Below are 27,837 nucleotides of genomic sequence, written 5' to 3' on the forward strand. Positions count from 1 at the left end.
TCTATCCTCGCCTCTGTTGTATACACCATGATTTGGTCTGACACGCGTTTTGGATATCCGAATTATGTTTCCAATAATCATGCGTTCATTGTACTATACGACATTTCTTAGGCATCCAGATGTTTACTAACTGAGATGGATATGTTCTCATCATCACTATGACAGCATCATCTGCATGGCATGTGATGTTAATGACTTTATCTCCCTTAGTGGATTCACTTCTTTTTTTAATATTCTTAAAAGCGTTTTTTTTAAATATATTTATTCTGCTTGTGTAGCAAAAGGTTTTAGGCGTATATATTGTTGTTGTATATTTGGTTATGAAGGTGCTAAACTTGCTCTGTTTCTTTGTTGTTCTCAAAATGTGTTATTTTAAAAATGTTAATATTATTTATGTCCCAAATTGAGTTATTGTAACTTCTGGGAATGTAATTCAATGTATTATACTTTGTGTTATATGATTTATAAATAAAATAAAAAAAATAAATGAAAAATTTTTTTTATATACCAGTGTTTTTAATTCACAGTTAAAACATTGAATACATATAATTATATTATTACTATTAAGATTCGTGGCAAAATTCAGACAAACGCAGAAGCATCTTGTGTTTATTTTATAGTAGTGTATATTTATTTATTTATTTTTATTTGGGAAAAAAACAACAGTTTTACGTTTATTGTATGCAGAAAATAAGAATATATTTAAACGAAAATTGTGAAAACAGTCAATATAAATTTTCCACATTGGTGTAAGCCGTTGATCAAGTACATTATGGGTATCAAAATAAAAGCAATATAACAATGAAGAAATGTTAGGCACATAGAAGTTGCAAATAAACTAAAAATACATTTATATACAGTAATAAAAATAAAGTAAATAGAAACAAGATAAATTTAAATTGAAAGAATAAGAAAAGAAAAAAAAAATATAGTAGTCTATGTCACGCTTATAACTGCGTCCGAACGCAAGAGAGACAGATATTATTTTCATTATGCGCATGCCGTGCGATGTCATATCATACGCTTATTCAAAGATACTACGCAAAGCGTTTGTGTAAGTTTTGCGAACGTGCAGGCTGTAAATAATCGAGCATTACAGCGTACAGCGCACACACACACAGGGGGTGTGGGAACCGCCAACGGCGCACACTGGCGCAGGACGAGCGTGGACACGACTCCAACACCACTACGCGCAAGCGGTAACCCGACACCGCTCGACGGCATTCCCACGGACTGGCGAGGGGTCACCAACTGTCGGATGTCAGCAGAAAACAAAACCAATGAGTTCATGAAAAAAATTTGCTTAACTCTCAAAGGCTGTGCTAATACGATCGATACGATCCTACTTACTATTTAATGATGCACACCCTTGAACACTTACTCTCACACTAATACACATAAACACACATCTACACTTACTCTCATACAAATACACATAAACACATCCTTTTGTTGTAACACAATTTAATAATATGTATTATTTTAATTTAGAAACTTTGCTGGTCTGTCTTTAAACAGTATTTTAAAAAAAATGTTATTATATCATTGTCGACTGTTTGTTTCTTTAAAATAAATCAATCCGGCAAACGGTTCTGTAACGTCGTGTTACATTAAGCAAAAGACGACTCCTTTTGAAATACAGGTATTTAACAACAGAAATTGAACACATGTAATTATTTATTTATTTATTCATACAAATACAAACATATTACAAAAAAATACAATAATCACGTATTCCAAACTTTATGAGGCCAAGGGCCCTGTGTTGAGTTGGGATACAACATAATGGAATAGTGGAAGCACGTACATAATTAAATAATAGCAAAATAATAAAAATGAAATATTATTACAAAATGATACATATATTTTAAAGGGCATCTGGACATCGCTTAATAGTAGACAACACGCTTATAGTATATAAGCGCGTTGTCCTACGACAGTGTAGTGAGATTTGAACCTTGGACCTTTGAGAGACCACTACCCAGTTCATTAACACATACACAGTGGTTTTAAAAAAATAAATATTTTATTTTGTTTATCTTAATTTATATGATATTTGACAAACAAAATTTTACGAAATGTCCGGTAATAATTTTATGAATTACACACCTTGATTTGATTTGAATTGAACTGTTTCTGTGATAGCTGAGCTGCGTTTATTTTAAAGTTCTGATTTTTGTATAAATTCGAAAAAAGTCAATGTCATCCATGGGAAAGCGCCATAAATGGTTGACGAGCCGCGCGATTACTACCTGGCGGGTTCTAAATAGCTATGCGAGAGAAAGAGAAATGTTTTATTCGACCGCTAACGTAAGTTAGACAGAGACAACCGATCTTGCAAATTCACATTATGACAGATGGGCTATCCCTTTACTATGAGTCGGAATAAGACGGCGATTCACTCGGTCTCCCTCTAATGAATAGGTGTATGTGGAGATATTAAATTAGTGGCGGGGGTAATTCGTTCTCCGTGGGAAAATTTAAAAATGGACAATTGTTATCAGTCAGTTTGACGTTTGTGTTCGATGTGGATCGTTCGGAAGTAACTTCCGTGCAAGGTTGTTGGACTGTTGCATATTTGTTTTATTGTTGTTATTAAGTGCATAAAAATGCCTATCAGTGACGACGAATTCGACTCTCGGCAAGGATTTGAACAGGAGGACAACCAATCTACTCTCTCAAAGGCCGCACTTCGGAAAGTAAGTAAAAAAAATCCATTTCGCCAAAGGCCAGTTTCAAACCAGGGACCTTATGCTGGACTCATTCGTCTTTATAATCGTATGCGACTTCCGTAATTCGACGAGTGGCAGCATTCTTGAACCACCCATACGAATGCAGTCGATTGAAAACCAATCGACTTTATCTCGAGTGCCCCAAAGTACTCGACATTGACAAGCGAATGCGACATCTTAACTTCAGCCGTCAAACTTCCTTCTTGTAAAAAGCTCGGCATTTATGTTTGAATGACGAGTATGTATTTTTGTTGTATTTAACTTAAAATTTACAACACTGATCAATATTATAATTATGACGTATTAACAAATGTGCAACAAATACAACCGTACTTATTTTTAATCCATCATCAAATGAAGTTTCACTAGAAACATGATTTTAAAATTATTTTATCGCTCGTCGTATTTGTGATATACTCGTATATTATACAATGTTTTTAAAATCCAATAAATGCATATGAAATATTTATAATAACATGTGGATGTGTGTTATGTCAAAGGCAAATAATAATTATAAATGTTGCTGTGTCTCAGTAAAACATTTTCTTTTTTTTTTTTTATAATATTCCATTTACAAAATATTCAACGGAAGAAGTCTGACAAGAAACAATAAAAGTTTACGTAAGGCAGGAGAGCCATAGGCCATAGATAATGGGTTTGTTAGTGTTGCCACTTTTTCATTCGTCTTTGTAAGGAGAGTTTTCAAGAATAGCATTATGACAAAGCAATCGAGATGCCCAATCCTGTGCCCTATTGTCGAGTGGGTGACAAAATGTCACATCTTTCCAGCATGAGGCTCCTGTTTAAAAGTTTGTTACTGAATTGACATATTTTCCAGATATAGTGGTACTATTTAACAATATACCACAAAGTATATTAATAAGTGATATAAGCACAAGCTTACGGACTTCTTTTTTCCATAAAATTATCTCACCATCTCTAGTTTTCACCTTATTACTCGAGATAGCACAACAGGAAAATTGGCACCAAAATTAAAGGTGTATTTGTGAGATCCAATCAAAGATTTCAGTTTATAAAATGGAGTAACTTCCTGCCTGAACCTCTTGGAACATCCGCTCCACGAGTGGGACCAAGAACCCCTTTTAGGGTCAAGGCCATTACACAGACAGCATCTAAAATTAATGCCGAAATAGTCCAATCAATTGATTTTAAACATTTTGAACCATTATTCAAATTTTTAATTTTGGTTTATTCAGAAAAACAACAGCAATACAAAAAAATATACAAAACATTATAAAAAAATATAAAATAAAGCCAAATCAGTTTTCCACATAAATACAATTATAAAAATCCAGTTCAGTTACAATACAGTAGAAGTGCATGTGTGCGAGTTTTTGAACTTTAAACTTTAAATTTCATTGTCAAATAAAATATTTAAAAAAATGTAAATGGGGCTAGATTTCTTACTGTCCATGCGCTCTGTAGCTGCGAGAGGTGTTATCTAGCTCCTTTATATAATAACTGTAATTTACCATAATTGGAGACGAGGAACTAGAATCCCAACCGTCCATGCGCTCTGCAGCTGCAAGACGTGCTGGGATATTTATATATTGTACAGCACCCTTGAGGTGATTTTCACAAAAATGGCGCTATATAAATTATCCATATATATATAACGAGCGCTTTCGCCTAAGTAGGCATCTTCAAGGCTGGTAAATTGTTTACAACGTTTACAGCTTTTATACTATTTAAGAGATAAGGAGATCAAATAAGTATTTTAACAGGGGACAGAAAACATAAATATTTACAACTTGTTTGCTAAATAGTTCATTAGTAAACAATTGACCAGTCTTGAAGATGCCTACTTAGGCGAAAGCGCTCGTTGGTCAAAATAATAAAAAAGCAAAACTAAACCAAGAAGTTTCATTGATAACTTTATTTATAATTCTATCAAAATCATTAAAAATACATATTTCCAACAGGGCCCCGATAACAATGGGAAGTTAACATTTATCTTCAATTTTATCTACAAAGTAAAATTAAGTTTTCTGCAAAATATGCATACATTTTGTTATTTTAAACATGTTTAATTATTACAATATTTTGAGATTATCCACATGTTTGCAGGCAAAATACTGGATTTCACCCCCTAGGGAGTCATTAAGATTAACAGAACAGAGATGGAGATGGCGAATGTTACACAGTGTGTAAAGTGGCCACTTAAACCAGCCAACGACAGGTCATAAGCCCTGTAAATGCTTAGACATCCATATTCCCTTCTCTAAATTGTTCTCCATCTCTGTTCAATTATAGTTTACCGATGAAGATACTTTAAATATTCATGCAAATATACTCATTTTCGTACACAAACATCGATTTTTCTTTATAGACAGTCGAAGATAACTAACTCTGTTAACGTCCCATTGTAATCGGAGCCCAGGTCTGTATTTAAAAAAAACTTTAAAGTTAAGCCAGACGTATGAAGAATACAGTTAGGCGTGTAAAATAAAACCAGAGCCCTGTTATGTAATGTTAGAGACGCCCCCTTCTTTATTTATATTTCGATCAATATTGGAATGTCACTTTCTAAATATTTGAGTTGTTCCTTTCTTCTTCTTCTTTCCTTTTCATCTTCTCTCCTCTCTTCATAGTATAGTGTTTTATCAAACTTAACGGTTTGGGTAGGTAGGAAGAAATTACCTTAAGGCAATATGCCCGCCCTTATATATATAGATGTATATTATTATTATTATTTAACACTTTATATACATATAAGGGTGGGCATATTGCCTTGAGGTAATTTCTTTCTACCTACCCAAACCGTTCTGTTTGAGAAAATTACAAATACATGGACAAATTGAATCTTGATTTATATGTAAATAAAGAAGGGCGTCTCTAACATTAGTAGGTAGATTCTTCCATAATCGAGAGACTACTACTGTGAAAAAGGAGGCAAGAAAATTAGAGCTATGACAGGGTATTAAAAGTATATGGTATATATAAAAGTATATTGTATTTGTATATAAAGTGTTAAAAAAACAAATACTTTTGATCAAACAAGCGCTTTTGATCATTTTGGGTGACGGTTCACGAAAAACGAGATATTAGAGAAAAATCACCTTTAACATTAATATTTCGTGTCCTCTCTGCTAGCAATCGAACCTAGAACCTCAGATGTGATAGGAAAACGCACCAATAACTTTTTCAGGATTTTATAGAGTAGCCACGGAGACAAAAGTGTTCATCCAGAGTTCTGGTTCTATTTCACACTCAGAACTTTATTCGTTATCCGCCCGGACACAGATACTGAATACCGACTAATATTGACGTTTCAATTTCTATTTTGAAATTAATTAAAACAAAACTAAACATAAATTTTATATTTAAACAACCATAAACCATCACGCCGTTTCCCCGTAAGGGTAGGCAGAGAGGATAGAACGCCGCATCACTCTATCTTTGCATACAGATCTCGCTTCCTCTACATTCATACATCTTGTCATGCACGCGCGACAATTATTCCGACTTTTAACATGTCCGTCTTCAAGGATTTGTTGGATTTGGTCATGCCATGTCTTTCTCGGTCTTCATCTATTTCTGCATCCATCAACATTCGCATTTTGTGGTTATTCATTATAATTAAATATAAAATAATCAATTTTGAAAGTTTTTGAACACTAATGTTTTTTTTTCCACCGGCCGGCTGGAAAAAAAAACATTAGTGTTCAAAAAAAAGCTAAAGCTAAATAAGCTTCTTTCTCAAGGTATACTTAACTAATGAATTCTTTCCTATTTTGTTTTATCAGCATGCTGCTAATAAATTCAATAAATAAACTGGATTAAAAGTTATTATTGTTTAAAGTAAAATATTAAAATTAGATAACTTGGATATCTTAGAAATTAAAAAAGCGATTCATAAAAAGAAAAACATAACCATATAAACAATATTTCTTTTGGTCCACTCCTGTCTAGTTTCAAACGTAACCATTTCATTTTACCATCCTTTCAAGACAAAAAGACTTGATTTGACAAAAAGAGTTTCATTGGCAGCATACTGATAAAATAACAACTACTACCATCACGCCATTTCCCCGTAGGGGTAGGCAGAGAGAATGGACCGCCACACACGTCTATCCTGGCATACAATCCTAGCCTCTTCCACATTCATACATCTTGTCATATATGCCCTTCGGTTCTGTCTGCTTTTGACATGACCAGACTTAATATTTTGGTTTATCTGATCATGCCACGTCTTCCTTGGTCGTCCTCGTCTAACGTTGCAGTTCATTTTTGCCATATATACTTGTTTTACCATTCTCTCGTCGTCCATTCGTTCTACGTGACCAAACCATCTCAGAGACCCTTTCTTAATCTTATCAATTATACTTGTCTCAGATTTACACTCTCGCCTGATTTCATCATTCGTAACCCTGTCATACATTGATTTCCCACACATTCGTCTAAGAGATCGCATTTCGCATGATAAAACAAAATAGGAAATAATTCAATAGTTAAGTATACCTCGAGAAAGAATCTTATTTAGCTTTGAAACCGGTCGGTGGAAAAAAAAATAGTTGTTGATGACAAAGTTGTTTTATTTATTTTATTAAAACTTAACACATCATTCTCACGATTGATTTTGACTGGTGTTTATACGAGAAAATACATCACATTTCCTAGTCAGGAAATAAGCATGGATACCCCCAAAGTCTGTGATTTTCCAATTGCTTGGATAAACCTCAAACCTATAATCAACTACGTTATAAGCGTAATCAGGATTTCTGATACATTAACCACGCAAGAACACCCCAAAAACATTCATTGTTGGGTTTTTAATGGAAACATACTAAAAACATACCTGGAAATATTTTATCATCATTCAAAATCATATTTTATTGAATACATTTAAGACATATTTAACTGCAGTAAACTTACTTTTAAAACAAGAATTAAAAAACTATTAACAAATGTTGATAAATTACCTGGTCCATGAAGAAGTATAGAAATTGAAAAAATAACATTTTCAGGCGTTGCCTAGTATGTAGGTGAAATAATTCAATTAGATGAATCTCACCAGCATAAATAAAGGTTTCAGCTCTTTAACTTCACAAACATCAACAGATGAAAGAATTGAAGGAATATAGATGTTCAAATATAGGCAGAATGGTGAATGTTACACAGTCTGTAAAGTGGCCACTTAAATCAGCCATTGACAGGTCATAAGCCCTATAGATGCCTAGACTTCTATATTACCTTCTCTTAAATGTTCTTCATCTCTGTTGTAATATGTTAATAATTAAAAACTATTATATAAAAAAAACTGTGTTTAAAGAAACATAATTTATAAAGATAAAAAAATATATTTTTACATTTTAAATGTAAGATGTTTCTATTTACTCATATTAAACACACACTCACCATGTCCATAAACCCACCCTCACACCCATATGCACTCACACACGTATTCACATACCTACCAAAACCACACTCCACTCACTTACACACGCATCCTCACACAAAAAACCCGCACACATGCATTTCTATGAATTAATATCTAACTGAACTGGATTTTTATAATAGTATTTATGTGGAAAACTGATTTGGCTTTATTTTATGTTTTTTTGTAATGTTGTGTATATTTTTTGTATTGCTGTTGTTTTTCTGAATAAACAAAATAAAAATATATTAATATTTCGTAGAAACTAGTTCTGTTCACCCTTTTCGTAATGTAATTTTATGTTGAAAATTTATTGACAGATGAGTTATTTTCTATTGCAGACAAACAAACCAATCATGGAGAAGAAGAGAAGAGCGAGGATTAACCAGTGCCTGAGTGAATTAAAAGACCTCATCTTGGAAGCCATGAAAAAAGACGTAAGTTGAAATATTGGATTTGATTTTAAGTTTTAGCGAGTTAAGTGAAAGGGGTGTGTCTCAGGGAAGCTTTCTAATCAATATGTTTTATTTCATTCTCAATATATGTATGTTTTGATATCAACTTTATGTCATGTTTGAGTACACCGGAACCTCTTTTTACACGGTTACGAAATAACACGGTGAACAAATTCAATTAATTCATTATTATATTAATTTAATAACGCGTAATAGTAATTAATAAACGTTCAGGATGTTTTTGTAAATCGAAAAATAGTGAATACTGATTACCTGGCAACATACGTGTTTACATACATACGCTTACGAGCCAACTTTTTATATTTTTATATCACCAATGGTACATGTTTTTTTTATTTTAAGACAAATCATCTAGTAAATGTTATAACTGTAACTCTCCAAAAAATGAGACTAGCTCTTGTGCTTGAAGAGTGACTTACACTGTTATAGTTATTTATTTATTAGAATTTATATCATTTTTAATATACGAATACATGAGAAAAAACTTAGAGAATATTAAAAATAAACGGAAACAAACTTTTATTTGATTAAATTTATTAACATTGATGGGTATATTTATATTACGGAACATTGTCACTATAAATAAAAGTCAATTTTAAATTCCATTGGCGAAAAAATCATTTATTCAAAGTGCAATATATGCATAGCCGTAAAAATAATTAATAAGCTTTTTTGAAAAAAAGTCATTTTTATAAAAAAAATAATTTAAAGTTTTTAGTCGATAAATATTACTTTAGTATAAATTAATATTTAGAGATGAAACAGAATACATTTTAATGTATTTAATGTCAATAATGTAAGCACTAAGCACCACAATCTAGTTTAATATTTTTACAGTTTATATTTTCTTAACTTTTTATTTTCTTTTTATTATTATTTTTTTTGTTTTTATTGGTCGGACTGTAAAAAATTGCCAGTGGTAATAAGTCTGCCTTTCAGTCATGCTTTTAAAAGTATTTTGATGTCATGTTTTACATTTTTGAATTAAGGAGCAATAGATAGTACACAATTTCATTATTTTTAAATCCTATCCTAGTATACTTTTTTTACAAGGTACTCTGTGGCATGTATTCTCCATGCAAAAAGGGGTTTCAGCTTACTGAAATGTGTCGTGTGGTGTTTAAATTAATAACATAATATTTCTAAGGCGCTTTTTTCTATATCTGTAGGAAATTTGCTGTTGACAGGTATGTGCATTTGTATGTAAGTAGCAGTAAAGCGTACCTACATAACTTTTTAAGGATTAAGCATATGAATTTTTCTTTACATCAGTATCATTAAGAGCTTTATTCTGCTTACTAAATAATCCATCTGAATGAAAAACTTCATCCCTACGAGAAATTTGATACAAATAATGTTTTCTTATGCGATGTAAAAATTAGAACATTCAATTATGCGGCAAACTTTCTTAAAAATGTACGAAAACAAATGTTTTAATAAAAATAAACTACTTTTAATGACGTTACTAGTTCACATGAATAAATCAATGATAATAGAGTTGTGGAAGATTTCCGGTTTACTTACCGTCAACGGACCAATCGGTGGAACTGACGACCAATCGGAGAACTTAAAACGGAGTAATTTCAAAAATATAAATCTTTAAAAAATCGTAGAGCCGATAATACGACACATAAAAAATTTTAAAATATATTATTTGGCTTAGTTTAATACTCTTTTAACAAATAAAAAAATCTTATTCTCTCATATAACAACAGAGATGAAGAACATTTCAGAGAAGGTAATATATAGAATTCTAGGTATCTACAAGGTCTAAGACCTGTCATTGGCACTGTGTAACATTCACCATTCTGCCCGTATTTAAACCTCTATATTCCTTCAATTCTTCCATCTGTTGATGTTTTTTAAGTTAAATAAGCCTCGTAGATGGCTAAAAATCTATATTACCTTCTCTTAAATGTTCTTCATCAATGTTGTTATATGTTAATATTAACAGCTCCCCAGGGAGTTGAATCCAGTCTCTGTCTACAGAAATTTGGAAGGACTCAAATTATTGTTCTTATTTCATCATTTTTTGTTTTTTTAGTGACTCGTTTCGGGCAAAAATCTTACACGCTTTTTATGTTGAAAAAAATAACCCGATGGCACCTCTCATTTGTATTTTTTATTCGTCCTTCGCGAGTCTTGTATTCATTAGCAACCCGTTTGCCCTAAATACGAACACCCGGAACGAGGAAGAAAGATAGAAGAAGGCAGTGATGCTAATAGCATGAAAGGGTTTACTATAAAGGGGTTCTATCTCTCGAGGATATCGCGATACTTCTGGTATAAATAAGGGGAATCGTTCCTTGTATGAGTATTTCGTGTTAAAAATTATTAAGCGCCGACCCCGGTGAACCATAGAGAGCCCTCTGGAGGAATTTTCTCACAGTCTGGCGGATATAGTACTCGGCCTACCTGGCTGACTTCACGGGTATTATAAGTAGGTACATAAGTACCTACCCACTCAAGCGGGCAGACCCTCGATCACGAAGTGATGGTTAAAAATTTACCGATGCTGTCGATATTTGGATTATTTAAATTCGTGTTGCATTCATCGGTTACATTGTACCGATTTAACATAATTATTCCATTTTTCGCATGGAAAATTCAAGTTGTTTTTTTTAAATTAAAACAAAATGGCGTTGCATAATAAATTGTATGCTTTTGCCAATGTCATGTTTTAAATTATTTAATAAACAAACTGGTTCGTGGTACGCAACCAGGGCCAACCGTCGGGTCTGCAAGCAACATAAACATAGGAAAGGCTAACAGTAACTAAACAGTTCAAGAATGTAAATATGGAAAATATTCCAAAACTGCTATTTTGGTTTATTTTTTTATTATTTATCATGCTATTCATTGCATTTAGCCAGCGGTTGGCAAGCCAGATGCCAAAAAAAGCAGTCGCCATAGTAATTGTAATTTAATTTTCACTTTTTTGTATTAAATATACCTTACTAGTTGGCAAATGCAATACATTGTATTATTTTTTATAGTAAACGCCAATTTTTCGCCAATGAACTGTATTTATTTACGAGGAAAACAAAAAAACAAACCGACACACGCGTTGATTTATGACTGCGATAACTTAAGCACGTTGACAGTTATTTGTGATTGCGCTACAGGGTTCGTATTACCATGGGAAGTTGACAGAGTTCAGGGCCCAGGTCCGGTCTACGAGGCGTCCAAAATATTTATCGACGAACATCGGTAGATCTCTTATCGTCCCCTCGTAAAGGGGGATGGCTACCGAACTGCCCTCGGTTTAGGTTACCTGACTCCGCGGTGTGGCTACTTACCTTCTGCACGAGTGTGAGAATATTGCCGATCACGCGGAAAATGCCTGGGAAAAATGACGGACTGTTGTCGAATCATAGCCGGTCAGGTATTTGGGATTTGCTTCGTAGCTTTTATGTAGCGGATAAATACCCTTTTCTGATCCGAACAACTGAAGAACTTATTATATTTCAAATTGAAAAGACGGAGCCGCAATCGAATTTCTCTGTATTTGTGTGTTTACTTTGAAATGCAGATGACATATTTTACTTTGCGCAAAGCACGAAGGTGAACTTTCAAAAAGCGAATTTTATAATACTTAAAAGCTTAACTATATTATGCATTTATCCCGTAATAAAATTTTGGCGTAGTAAGGTGTTCCTATTTGTTGAAAAAATATTTTATTTATCAAATGTCGGCTTCGCGGTGTAGCGGTTAGCGCGCATGCCTATCACACAAAAGGTCTCGGGTTGGATTCTTGACATGGTTGAGATTTTAATTTTTTTTTAAATCAATATCTTTCATAAATGGTACACGTTTTTTTTATTCTACACAAATCTACTTTTATACATCTAGTAAATGTTATAACTGTAACCCTCCAAAAAAGATACTAAATTTTGTGCTCGGAAAGTGACTTACACTGTTATAGTTATTTATTTATAAGAATTAATATAATTTTGAATATTCGAGTACACGATAAAAAAAAACTTAGAGGATATAAAAGGAAAAACAGAAAATAATAGAAAAAAACATTGATACTAATTGAAATTCAATGTAGTTTTTACACTTGTTCAAAAAATTTCTTTAAATTAACTTTGAATTTATTTATTGAAATATTAGTTTAAATAGTTTTTAGTTCATTGGGGAGATTATTGTAATTTTTGACACCTTTGAAGACAAAGCTATTTTGACCATGACTTGTGTGGAATTTGGGGATTTTAATATTATTTTGGTATCTGAGTGACTTATTCATCTCAAATTCTTTTATTTTTTCTTCTTGTATAATGGAATTTATTTTATAAATAGTGTAAATAATTTATATGGAATTTTTGTACTGAATGTTAAGGGTTTCTTTAAAATTACTTTAATAATTCATCTTTGTACTATTTTAAGAGGGTTTAATATATTGGCAAATGCACCACCCCATCCAACTATACCATATTGTAACAAAGATTGTACAATTGAGTAATAAGCTATTTTTAAATTATTGATTTTTTAAATATTCCTTAATTTAATAAATATATACATATTTTCTAATACTAAACTAGTTCACTAATACGGTTTTTCCATTTTTAATTTTGGTCTATGTATACACAAAGATATTTTATTTTATCTGTTGTATCAAGTACTGAACATGTTAGATCGCAGAAAGTTTTGTTGAAATTGCTCTGGTGAATCTAAATTTGTTTTGTTAATAAAAAATGGGATGATTTTTGTCTTTTCCGAATTTAAAGAGAATATATTTTTGTCAAACCATAATTTTAATTTAGTCATAACGTCATTAGCTACTAAATTTACCGAGTTCCAGTTAACTTCCTCAACTAAAACGATAGTATCATCGGCATATGATATTATTTTTAATTTAAATGTCGACAAAATATGTCATTGACCTATGTCTATTATCTATATAATAAATAGAAGCGTACCTATCACCGTACCCTGAGGTATCCCAAAATCGGAAGTCTCCATTTGACTATATGTATATTTAGATGAAATATTTCTTTAAAAAGGTGTTTTTACATTAGAATATATATTGTTAGGACTGATCATCTTACCTATGTGTAACAAAAATGATCAAGATATGCTAGGATCGGTCTACCAATGCAGTGCCCTATGCACCATTAGGTGCGGAAAGGGAATGATAATGATGAAAATATAAATTTTCTAGTATATATTAGATGTCACAAATTTTCTGTCACAGCGAAAGAGTGGAATTTACATTCACATAAGCCCAGATGTTTTTTTTTTATGTTGAGGTGTTTCATCATTGTAATAAATGGGGCAACTGTCAGAATGCATGGGAATCTTTACTTCCGTGCGGTTGTTTCATTGGTAAACAGTAAATATGTAAAACGTAATATGGGGGACACGATATGTTAGAAAATTAAATTATGCATTTAGAGCCGAGGACTTGTGTAGGGGTGCGTATTCTATTTGTACACATGTACACAGATACACAGGTTAGCACTAGGGGTGAGCCGTCTCATAAAATTAAAACAACTATTTAGACAAATAAATACATTAATACATAACTAGAACAGAAATGAAGAACATTTTAAAGAAGGAATATAGAAGTCTGGGCAGGGCTCATGACTTGTCATTGGCTGGTTTAAGTGGCCACTTTACACACTATCATTCACCATCCTGCGTATCTTTGAACACGAAATTTGTGCGAAAATTGTGACATTGACTTTTTTATATATTTGATTTTAAAAATGTTATATAAAGGCTCTTTTTTCGAGATTTGAAAAAATATATATGCATATAACTAGCACAAATATCCAATGGACTACTTTTTTGATTATTAAGTTGTGATATAAGATGTCAAAAAAAAATTGAACCGCTCTCACGTAAAGTTGAAATATTCCTTCCTTTGTGGAGTTAAAGAGCTGAAACCTTTGTCGTTGCGGGTGATATTCTGACCGAATTATTTCACTAACATACTAGGCATCGAGAATGGAAGATTTGAAGGAATGAAGATGTTCAAACATAGGCAGAATGGTGAATGTTACACAGTATATTTATCTTAAAGCCAATGTGGAGAAATTTAAGTCCACAGCCGATGATTCCTAGACTTCTATATAACCTTCTCTAAAATGTTCTTTATCTCTGTTGTAATGTGTTAATATTAACAGCTCCCCGGGAAGTTGAATCCAGTCCTTGTCTACAAAAATTTGGACAAACTTAAAATATTGTTGATATTAGATGGAGACTAACTTAACCACGGACGTATTCTGATTTATCTTCAATTAATCTTCAATTTTATCTACAAAGTAAAATTAAGTTTTCTGTATGAAAAATATAATATAATTACTTCATTTAAATTATTTATTGACAATTCTTGATGGAATTCCATTGTAATGATGTAATAACTTATATTTACATATAAGTTATTAATTTAAAAAATACTTGGTACACTTCCACTTATTTATTTTGACCAATTAGCGCTTTCACCAGTCTGAAGATGCCCATTAGAGGGTGAAAGCGCTAATTGGTCAAAATAAATAAGTGGAAGTGTACCAAGTATCTTTTAAATTAATAACTTATAAGTAAATATAAGTTATTACATCATTAGAATATAGTTACATTTTTTTTCTAAACATTTTCAATTACCGGTTACCCAAGAAGATATTTTGAATTTTCATACACATATACGCATAAATAAATATCGATATAAGTTCATACCGTCTCAGAATAAACCAAACAAGATAGCCGTTCATAATCGCGGCCCAGAGAACACTGCGTATTAATGTTATTATTTATACTTTTATGTATTTTATTACATTATATTTGCTATTTATTATATATTATACTATATTATTTATGTTTAAGTAACATGTATTCTTGGCACATACATGTATATACGTTATATTTGTATAATAACGATTTTTAATTTCTATCAAATGATTAGTTAGGCATTTATAATTAAGTAGTTTTAGTTTTTTTTGTTATTGCTATATTAGTATAGGACTACTTATGCTCTAAAAGATAAAAAAAATCTCCATCTTTAGAACAGGCTGAGCCATGTTAGATGGAGACTATCATAAAAAGAGAACACTCCGTTTTTATTTTCTATTCAGTAGTTTTACATAGATTCCCTGTTATTAAATATGTATACTAATTTTATGCAATAAATTTATAAAATAAAATAAATAAATAAATGTTACACAAATACTCTAATGTTATATAGATTCTCTGGAAATAATTATACTTCATACGTATATGTTTATATGCAATAAATTATACATAAATAAATCAATAATATCGTATGCACCCCTAGAACGGTATTCGGGGAAGGTACCCAGTACCTACATGGGAATTTAATGAAAGTTCCGTTTATAAATTCCCACGGCCGGTCAATTTGTCCAGGTGCTGTACTTAGTCACAACTGTTCGTTAACCTTAACAAACATCCCTTGAATACCTTCACACGAGCTCCGATGGTCCCACGCACAGTGCACAGTGGATAGTCGCCAGCAGCCAGCAGCACTCCACTCCCCCTTTCGCGTGTGATTGTTGTTAATAGGGGAAGTTAAATTCCTTCACTTGATTTTTATTTCAGGAAGGTTTCCACGCTCGAGGAATTTCGCAATCTTTTTTGTTTATTGTTTGCGCCCCTAAGAATTATTGTGTATTTGAATTTTTGCTGGTTTTGATAGAGTTTGTTCCGGGTGTTCAAATTTTTAATGTAGGTACTCATTTGATTCGTCTGACATGTGTCTAACGTTAAAAAATCTTTCTTATGGCTTAAGGATTATGAAAATATTTTTTTATTTAAAATTAATTTATAAGCCCCTGCGGATTTTCTTATTTCATTTTTATTTTTTTTTATGACATATTTAACGTCTTTTGTAATATTGTGGTCTTTTGTTTAGTTTTGTCTGGTAGTTTATTATATAATTTAGGTCCCCGGTTTATTAGTCTCGACTGTCCTTGTCTCGTTTTATCTATTGTATTTTATTAGATAAATAAACAGCATGTACAAAATAAATTGTCATTTTTTGTATTATTAGTACACACTAATAAAAATGTTTACACTGAAGACAATAATTAAAATTATGTTAAATAAAACAAATGTAGAAGATAAGAAATAAAATAGATGCATCGAATAATATCATCGTCATCATTCCCTTTCCGCACCTAATGGTGCATAGGGCACTGCATTGGTACACCAATCTCAGTGTATCTTGATCATTTTTGTTACACGAAGGTAAGGTGATCAGTCTTACGCCTTAAATACTAGTCTAGGGACTATGAAATATTCTAGTGTAAAAACACCCCTTTTAAATAATATTTCATTTCAACCATGTCGGGAATCGACCCGAGACCTCTTGCACGGTAGGCAAATGCGCTGACCATTACACCGCGAGGCCGACAGTTGAATAACACTAATTAATTAAATATGTGCTTCTCTCAATATACTTTTGACTTAAATTTACGTTCATTGTTATGAAAAATATCAGCCTCGGTAAATCTATAGTCCTTCAGGTACCCCAGTGACCCCAGCGTCAAGTTGTTTGAGGAATTTAAGATCTTAGATAAAAGGCAATTATATATTTTTAGAATTATAATGTTTGTGAAATCAAATTGTTTTAAATTTATTTCAACAGAGAGGGAAAAATTTTTGAGAAGGGAATATGGAAGTCAAAGCATTTACAGGGCTTATGACCTGTCATTGGCTGGTTTAAGTGGCCACTTTACACACTGTGTAACATTCACCATTCTGCCCATGTTTGAACATCCACATTTCCTCAACTCTTCCATAATACATAGGACATAATCAAACATTGCAAATTGTTTTACCAAATCCCAAAATGAACACTCCCACACTATCAGAAGTCAAACTAGAGGATGGGTCATGGGGTCTATCACAAACTCTGAATTCGGGTAATGAAATTTCAGGTTTCTGGGCCCCAAAATATTAAATATGTTACCCGAACATTGCAAAACCATGACCCGGATCCAATTAAATAAATTTGTTAAAAATTGGTTACTGGGTTTAGGCAGAGAAAAATCGGAAAATTTACTCAAAAACATTCTTAAATAATAAATGGTATAAATTTATATTGTATAACTGGATAATTAATAAACTAGTAGGTAGTAATGTTATTGTTTATTTTGCATAAAAATGTCTGCCTTAAAATAGGTTGTACCTAGTTAGACATGATCAAGAGAAATCTATTACCTAAGTGTATATGTAGTAGATAAGAAATAGTTTATTTTTGTTAATAAACCATTATTATTATTAGCATAAAGCATTCAAATATTTAAAAAATATGCACGCTAAAAAAAACAAGTTTACCATAGTAAACTTCATGTTCATTGTTCATAAACAAAGTATTATTTCTGTATGTAATACGTAAACACAGATAGCCGATGTTGGTAAATAATCGGCCGATAGGCGAACTTTTACGGTGAGTTCCTTCAGTATGGAGACATTTGTTATTCTGGCTGTCAATGGTGTTCTCAGTATTCGACGCCCACGTCACATCTCGGAGGCATCCATTCTCTCCTGTTCGCATGCTCAACTGTCCACGTTTCTGCGCCACATAAGAAAATTGGGAACACAAGCGTACTGGTGGCTCAACTTAAGATGGCGCCATCAGAAAACTCACACTAACGCATTTAAAATCTACAGGTGTTGATTTAAAAAAACGTTGTATTCAATTTTAAACTAAATGCGCTATCTTTTAAAAAAAATCGGTGTTGGATTAGAGGGTTGTGTACAAAAAAAAAACAATGGGTTAAGAAAATGTAATATTCATTTACTAAAATACTTTGTTTAATTATTTTATATTTTTCAAAACATTTTTTAAAATGTTGCATTTTACTAATTATAGTCCTCCCAAGAACAAGGGGCAATTTAAATTTGAAAAAATGTATTTTCATTATAGTCAATTACCCTGGAACTGGAATGCGAAGTTGTGTAAATTGTTTTAAGTATATAAATAACAAGATTTATTGTTTATCAATAAGTGTGTATACATATTTTTTTGGATATAATTTGTACTGTGCATTTTAATTTTAGTATATTAATTATTATTATGATGAACACAAAATATTAAATAAAAAACATGCTCGTTTAAAAATAAATACTCGTAAATATATGACATTTTCTTAAGTAATTTTTTTTTTCGCTCTAATCTTAAAGACATTTTTAAAAACATTAAATTATTATTTATTAAATCATACAAATTTTTTTTTTGTACTCCCAGGAGTTACAACAAACTCATTTTGGGACAGAAAAATATTTACACATAGGTATGTTAACAACAATAATACAGCAACAAATAGTAATAAAGTAACAAGTAATAATATGTACATAAAAACTGAAATAAGATAGCAAGCAAATATATGATACAAAATCATACATCCGCTTGCCATCCTTTAAATAATCCATAATAAAAATTAAAAATAAAATTATTTTATTTACATATTGCAAGAAAGAAATATTTAAGGGAAAAAATAACTTAAAACTAAATTTCACCCTCCACGTACCTCCTCAAGTAGTAATTTTTTAAATGAATACAGTTATTTATTGACGTTCTATAGGACTCCGGTAGCCTGTTGTACTCGCTACAAGCAAGGTATAGCAGAGACCTTAGACCATACCTTGTCGTGCGTGATCCAGGTACGTGAATATTTTGACGCTGTCGCGTATTATACTGATGGACGTCACGATTAAAGGTATAGCCAATATTAGTCAGAGAGTCTTTATTCACACCTTGAAGCACCGTTTTTGCAATCTCATAATACGGTATGACCAAAAATGGGAGAATGTCAGTAAGTTTGTAAAGGTCTTTGACATGCGTTTCCATTGGTATACCGTATATGTTTCTTATAGCTCTATTCTGTATTACTTGTATTTCTGATACACACTTTTTTGTGGCAAATTCCCAGATGCACGACAATATAAATATATTTATATTTATATAATAATAAAATATCAAGATTTTTAATATCAGTATTCTGTACATTAAAAATGTTTTTGTGTAAGTTTTGTGAAAACGCTCACTACATAATCGACCTATTCATGATTTGATTAAATGAAAATACCTACATATTTATAAACCAGTGTTTTTAATCCATAACTTAATACTCGAACATAATATTATATTTTTACTTTTAAGAATCACAGCGAAATTCAGACGAACGCAGAAGCATCTTGTGTATATTGTATATATCATTAGCAACTAATGAAGCAATAGTTGTCTATGTCACGCTCATAAGCGCGTCTGAGCGCGAGAGAGACAGATATTATTTTCATAATGCGTATGCCGTGCGATGTCATACCATGGGCTTATTAACGGATACTACACAATGCGTATGTGTAAGTATAGCGCACGCGCCAGCTTTAAAAATCCACCAGTACGCACCATGAACATTTTAGTTTCCTTCGGGATGCCCCGATCTTGCCAAATTTTGGTCGAGTCATGGCATTTTTGCGATTAGGATGCGTCTTCTATTTTCTGACGTGCATGTTTTCTATCATAACCAATCAATAAACCCATTTGGAAAAAATGGCGTTTGCGCGAATTTAATACTAGGGCTAATTCCCCCTTCATAGTGCAGCTGCTCGTATACAACATTGTCTTCACATAGGAAATGATTTACCGAACCTAAGTCCCCATTTCTTCGAGGACATAGCGTCAATTTATTGTTCCGATCCTGATTTTACTTCCACACAGCATTGTTCAGATCCCGAACGTCTATTTATCTAATATCACCCAGTTGTATCACCCCACGTAGACGCCGGCTTGTCTCTATTGTATCAACTTAAAAATACATTCAACTGGCTTTTGAGGCTGTCTTAGCCCGAGGTATATTATGAGCTACATTTTTACTTTGCTAGCTAGGGAGATGCTTACATGTAAAATATTGTCCAGCTTACTTATAAATATTGTTACTGTGAAAAAAATCTGTGTCTACAATGGGTAGTGGTTATACCTCAAAAGAGATATATTTTAATGTAATGTTTTTTGTTAGCAAAATGATTAATGGTTATCCTTCAAAACAGTTGATCAAAAAGGTTTTTTCTAATCAATATGAACACGGATATGAAACTAGAAATAAAAATAAAGTAAGGCTACCATTTCGTAAGAAGACAAACACACAGAACTCGTTGATGCACCGAGCTGTCCAGTTATATTATAATGAAATACCATTAGAAATCTTCTTCCAAGTCGGTCCCTCAAAGCTGAGGATCGTGATCACCATGCACACTTCTGATTAGTCTGTTCCACTCCAGTTCATCCCCAGCCCGATGAACTGACTCATCAAAGTTTAGCCCCGTAGCCACCTTTATTTGGTCAGTTCATCTATATGGGATTCTACCCCGGCTTCTCCTACCTTCAACTCGGCCACACATTATTGCCTTTTCTAGATTGTCTGGCTCACGTCTAGCAATATGTTTAAAGAAAGACAGTATACTTCTCAAACACACCACTGATAGACGAGTTGTAATATTGAGCTCTTCCAGTATCGATGCATTTGTCCTTCTGGCTGTCCAAGGCACACGCAGCAGTTTTCTCCAACCCCACATCTCGAATGCATCGATCCTTTTCCTCTCGTAGGCACGCATTGTCCACGTATAGGAAAACGGAGAATACCAGGGCTTCCATCAGCCGCTATTAGAAATAGGAGAACAAAAAAAAAAAAAAATTTAAATGTAATTAAATAAAACACGTGTGTAGCAGAAAAGCTAGCTCTTAAAAAGTAATCTCATTCGAGTTGGCTTTAAAGAAGTATTTTGTATATTGTTTAGAAATGTTAATAATTAGTCTATTTTTTAATAATAATTAGATGTAAGTTAATATTAGGACATTCATATATCATGTTTGTACTATTTTAACACTTTGTATCCCGTAGCCGCGTAAACACGTGATTATATAACCACGCGTTGTGTCCCTGTCCCGTGTTTTTACGTGGTTTACCAGCGGTCTAAAAAGGCGCATTTTATTGACATCTAGTGACTTTTATTAGTAATTTTTTGCTGCTGGTAATCCACGTGAAAACACGGAACCGGGACACAATGCGTGGTTAATCACATGTTTACACGGCTGCGGGATACAAAGCACAAAAAAGGAGTAAGACCCTGTATATGTGCGAACATTGCAATGTGGCTAACGTTGGCAACAAAGGCCAATGTTGGCAATCTATCATGCAAAAATGACTCATTAAATTGTTTAAAATATATAAAAGAAGTCTCAATCGATTCAACTGAGTATTTTCGTAATTATGACACTTTAAAAAACCCTTAACAAAGCATGAAATTTCACAAAAATGAGCCGGTCACAGGGTAAATTCTATATGTATTTGGCCGGTACTCAAAGTGTTAAGACTAAATAAAAAATTATAAAATAAAAATAAATATTTCAAATATAAGGCACAAAAATATGTAGGTAGGCCCTACTCAAAGTTAATTTAAAATCTGATTCACAATATTAAGGGTTTAAATAAAAAAAGTTTAAGAGGAAACGTGGTCTCACTTTTCTTCTTACAAACGTATTTCGGTATATTCTCTCTGGATTATGACACTAGAGCAGTGATTTCTTTTACACACTACAGATATTTATCACTGGCGAATTTCTATTGATATGTTTTGTTGATATTTTTTTTTAATTTGAAAATTTATTTATAAACCCTTACGGATTATTAAATTAATTTTACAAAAAATTATATAAACATTTTTCATTCATACTCTGTTGTTCAAAATAATATTTTTTACATCTTTTGAAAAGTTTGTCTGAGTCTTTTGTTTAGTTTTGTCTTGTAGTTTATTGTATAATTTCAGTCCCTGATTCATTAGTACACAAAATAAAGATACTGCAGAACTAATTTACAAAACAATCATTCTTCCACATATAGATTACTGCTCAACAATATAACAATATTATTTTTAGCAAACGAACGAAATTTAAATAAACTAGAAATTTTACAAAATAAAGCGATAAGAATAGTTCTTAAGAAAAATAAATATAGTAATGTAAAAAAAAAATGAGAGATGAACTAAAATGGTTATCTGTAAGAAGGAGACTTAAATTTAATATGTTGATATTTATACATAAATTTTTTCACGATAAATTACCAAAATATTTTAAGGATAAAGTTGTCTTAAACAAAAATTGTCATGAATATGCTACTAGACAAAATGATAAAATAAGACTAGCATTATTGAAAAGAGCTGAGTCGCAAAATTGTTTGATGTATAAGGGTTTAAAAATGTATGATGAGATGCCTGAATGTATGAAGAATGAAAAGTGTCTGAAAGAATTTAAAAATAAATGTATAAGTTACTGTAAGGAAATGTAAATATATATAGATGATGTAAATGTACATAATAGTTTGTATTAGTTTTAATATAAGCTAACTTAAGAAATAAATAAAAAAAATAAAAGATTAGTCTTGATTGTCCTTGTCTTGTTTTAGAAAGTTGTCTATGGTATTTGTCTGATATTCTCGTATTATGTCCATGTTGACTACAATTTTTTACAAGTTTTAGTTCTTCGTCTACAATTACATTAGTGTCTAATTTGTGGATAAATTTTAATGATTCTAGTTGAAAGAGTTCAGTTATATTTAATTACTTAGTTTGTTTAAAAAGTTCTCTAGTTGCAGTTAGATAGGGAAGGTCATATACTAACTTTAATATTTTATTTTGTTGTCTTTGTAGTCTGTTTATGTCATTTTGATATCCTGCTCCCCATAGTAGTTGCGTATAACATATTTTAGTTTTTACATAGGCTTCATACATTATAATTTTTTTCCGTTTTTGGAACACAGTTTTTGATTTTTAAAAAAAGACTCGATAATGTCGCCACTTTGCTAATTAAATTGTTGATATGAATTGTCCACGTCAATTGTCTGTCTATTGTTAGTCCTAAGTATTTAACATGTTCCATTTCTGTAAGTCGTTCATTATTTATGTAAGCATCTACTTTATTATGAGAACTAGAACCATTCAAAAACCTATCTAAGCGCCTAGTTTTATTTGCTGTCTTCGGACGTACGGAATACAAATATGATAACATTTTTTTTAAATGCAAAATATACCGACACAGACAATTTTATATTGATACTCTTTCTAAAAAATAACAACAAAATCGGTTCAGTTTTGAGGTGCGAAAAACGGGACAGCGAAACGTTTATTTTCAAATATAAAAAATGTTCAAAAACTAAATTTATCAAAATTCCCTGCCTGCGTCTATTGTTTAAAAAATCAAAACCGCGATTATAACGTCGGTCATACGCGGATTGGTTCACAAAGAAATAGTATACGAATGGTGCGCCTCCCTCACGTTATGTCAAAGCAAATAATACATCGTCATAACTTTACTTTCTCAATGTTAAATGTCATCTTCTCGAGGGTGGTCTATTCTCCATTGTCCATTGTCCGATATTTCGCTGGAAATTGATGGAACAATCTGGCGCATGTCAGCTGTCCACTTTACATTATTGTGCCCCACTGAAGTACACAATAACAACGGAATTTTACATTATTATTATGGATTATATAAGTTTCTATAAATATTTGTTATTTCGACATTGTTCAAGGATATAAATTGCTTATAAACTGATTTAAAGTTACGCCTGGGCATAGTGGCAGAATGAGGATAGGAATACTATCCTTATTACAGTGGTAGAATAAGAATGGTATTCCCATCCTAATTTTACCACTGAGCCCAGGCGTAACTTTTTACCAGGTTTATAAAGAGGGCTTAAATGAATTGTTTACACTTAAGTTTACAGATTAAAATATAAAAAAAATACACGAAATAAATATATTATGCCTCCATTACTTTATCTTTTCATGTATTTTATTTTAATTTCACTATTATTTTTTATTTTTTTTAATTTACAATACGGCCCTACATAAGAATGCTTCTGTAGTTGAATAATTAACCTATTTTGGTTTATTTGTAAACTCTGTTTTTTTTTGGTAAGAACAGTTCTTCTGTTAAAACAAATAAATAAATTATTTTCGTTTTTTCGCAGCCTGCACGTCACTCCAAGCTGGAGAAGGCGGACATCCTGGAGATGACGGTGCGCCACCTCCAGGCCACGCAGCGGCGCTCTCTGGCGGCGGCCGCCGCCGCCGACCCCGGCGTGCTGCCGCGCTTCCGGGACGGCTTCGCCGAGTGCGCCGCCGAGGCCACCAGCTTCCTGGCGCGCTCCGCCGACCTGCCGCCCCCCGCCCGCGCCCGCCTGCGCCAGCACCTCACCTCCTGCATCACGGCCCTGCAGCCGCCCCGGGACTTCAACGGGAACCTGCACCTCGCGCTGCTGCTCCCGCCCGCCGGGCTTCCCGCCGCCGAGTTCCCGCGCAAGGAGCACGCCAGCGCGTTCCGGGCCGTCGGCAACAACAGGCCTCCCAGCCCCACGTCCTCCGTTTCCAGCTGCGACTCTGTGAACTCCGAGCCGGCGACCCCACCGCATCGCCGGTACTTGTCGACCGCATTTCCTACGCCCCCGAGTCAAACTTCGTTCACGGACTCCAGCCCCGAGACCCAAAAGCCGACGGTCTCGTCCACGACAATTTCCCCGGAAACGAAAATCATCGCTGAATCGAAAATCCCGATCGCTCGTCCGCCGGGACCCATTTGGAGACAGACGGATCTTCCTTCCGAGCAGTGGACGCCGCCGATCGTGAACTCCAGCACGGAGAACTATCGCGCCCAAGATAGAACTTCGCCTAAGATAGCTCTAGACTATTCCCTCACTCCCAGTTCCGGGAAAAAACGAGCGTATCCGACGGAGAACTCCGGAGGATTATTGGCTTTGGTGCAGAGAGCAGATTCCCCCGCTAAAGTCGCCAAGGTCGCGTACGGTAAAGTGAGCAGCTCGCAATACGTGGAAGTCGAGAGTAGACAGGGGAACAGAAGTGCGGAAAGGAATGAAGCGCGTGCGGAGTCAAACATACCACCGGCTCCAGCTGGAGACATGTGGAGACCCTGGTAAAATTGGATATTAAGTTATTTGCGTATTTGATTTGTGTAATTTGGGACACCCCACTAAAATGCACGACACATTTGTGACTATAGTTACAACTTCGCTCTGGGTAGTCTCTCTTCATCTAGAATGATCTTCTGTTGCTCCATACGTATTTAAATAGTGAATGGGTGAACGGGTTTATGCACCTAAAAAATCTACTTTGGTTTATCGACTGCCCTCAAACTATAAAAAATACCTTTTCTCATTGTAATAATAAAAATACGTATGTAGTTTTATTCCACTTTTATAAGTTTTATATATTATTTTATAAGCCAGGAGAGAATGGTTGGTAAAGCTTGACTTATTGTTCTCACACTGGAACATGTGTCGGAGTCTGGTGGTCCTTGTGGGTAGACGTCAGTTTATCAGGGACAGTAATTTTGGGCAATCTATTATGGTGCATATCACTTTGTGCATTATAGTCAGATCAGCAATTGTCCTTCTGGTGGAGAGCAATGGTAACCTCAACTCAGACATCAAATTTTGGTAGCTAATTTCATTTATAGGTTTACCCTTTTTGAACTGTATGTAGCGTAAAAACTTCCGCTGAACTCTTTCCAAGTTAAAAGAGTTGCAGTTGTACAAAGGGCTTCAGACTGACGATGCACATTCCAGTTGTGATTGGACCAGAGCACAATACAGAGATTTTATAAAAACAATGCTAATAAAATTTGTCGTATTCTAGATAATGAAGCCCAGCATCTGCATAGCCTAATTAGCAATTGTCATTCTATGGTGCGAAAAGGTTAGCTTTTCATCAAAAGTTACCATGAGATCTCTGATTTGTGGAACAGTAGTAGTTACATTAAACTATATGCGTATTTTTAAACTATATATGTTTAGTTAAACTTTATACGTATTTTTATTATTCTAATTAAAATGGAATGGAGACCACCAAGAAATGTCAGTAGAAAAACTCAATCTATTTATCTCATCGGTTGTAATTTGTAATACGCGTTAAAAGATTGTTAAAAAATAAGATCAATTATTCCAGTAGAATTAAGTTTGCTGTTGTGTGCCTTATAAATTAAGACAATAATAATGTTAAATAGATTTATAAATATGTTTTCGTTTAAACTTGAGGATACATTTTTATTTTGCAAAGAATGTTTTATTGTGCTTCCAAAAAAATGTGTGCATGGTTTTTTTTATGAAAAACGAGATCATATCAATAATTTTATTTTTGGAGTTAATAGTTGATATTGCCAAAAATATATATGTATTTACAAGTACTTTACACCGTTCTATTACCTTCTACAACAAAAAAACCCGAAAAGAATAGATAATTTTGCACACATAATTTTTGGAAAGTGGTGACTTTTGGTTCGACGAAAAAAATGTAATCCTTATGAAAGGATTGATTGCACAATATATCTACTTTTGTACTGCTTTAAGATATGATGTGATATATGAAAAATTCCTTCACAGGAATAAGCTTTAAATAATGTTTTATTAGAATAAGTTTACTTTTTACACAATTTTTGAATAACTACTACATAATATTAAGCTGTTTTTATTTCTTACAAATAAATTTTACACATTTCTAAAAAATACTTTTATTTTCTCAAATATTAAAATTACCTTATTTACCCGTAATATTTTTAATTTATCCAAATGTTTGTAAACAAAAGACTGAATTTCACCCCCTAGGGAGTTATTAAGATCAACAAATTACAACAGAGGTTCTCCATTTCTGTTGTAATTTGGTAATCTCATCTCATATATTACCTCAAGTATATCTGCCACACCTATCCTGATCGTTTAATTGCCTATTAGTCTACGGGTAAAATACATAGTTATTTATTTTACCAGAACTGTCTAAGATCCACCGTGACCAATAGGAAGTTTAGTGTTATCTCAAATAAAAGATAAACAGCGTAAATTAAAATAGAATGATCTGCATGAAAAATAAAATATTCATACGTAATATAAATTCGAAAATTTTAACTGGACACTCATTACCTACTTGTGTTTTGTGTTAGGTAATTCATAATAGCAAAAATAAAAATGTTATTAAAACATATTTTATTTAACATATTACAACAGAGATGAAGAACAATTTAGAGAAGGGAATTATTTATTTATTTATGTATTTCACAGTTTTAAAATGTACAGAGTTTATTTGTTTCAGGTCCCGACTAGCTAGGAAATTCCTGTGTTCAGGAAGGACCTTATTTTTTTCATGTGTTTTTTTTTAAATTTCATTAAATGATGGTTAATAAATTCAAAAAATAATAATTACATTA

The 27,837-nt window shown here is 32.8% G+C and overlaps 1 protein-coding gene across 1 annotated transcript; it reads left to right on the top strand.

Annotated features, from left to right (window-relative positions):
• Positions 1 to 2,520: 2,520 nt before the first annotated feature.
• LOC148283621 (uncharacterized) lies at positions 2,521 to 27,142 on the top strand. The gene is made up of 3 exons (XM_088243479.1): positions 2,521 to 2,699; positions 8,472 to 8,567; positions 24,596 to 27,142. Exons 1-3 carry the CDS (start codon positions 2,610 to 2,612, stop codon positions 25,556 to 25,558), a joined length of 1,149 nt encoding a protein of 382 aa, XP_088099605.1. The 5' UTR covers positions 2,521 to 2,609; the 3' UTR covers positions 25,559 to 27,142.
• The last annotated feature ends 695 nt before the right edge of the window (positions 27,143 to 27,837 follow it).

This window comes from Micrasema longulum, unplaced genomic scaffold (assembly GCF_059751315.1).
Source record: "Micrasema longulum isolate JH-2025_06_02 unplaced genomic scaffold, ASM5975131v1 h1tg000215l, whole genome shotgun sequence".
In the NCBI taxonomy this organism is placed as follows: domain Eukaryota; kingdom Metazoa; phylum Arthropoda; class Insecta; order Trichoptera; family Brachycentridae; genus Micrasema; species Micrasema longulum.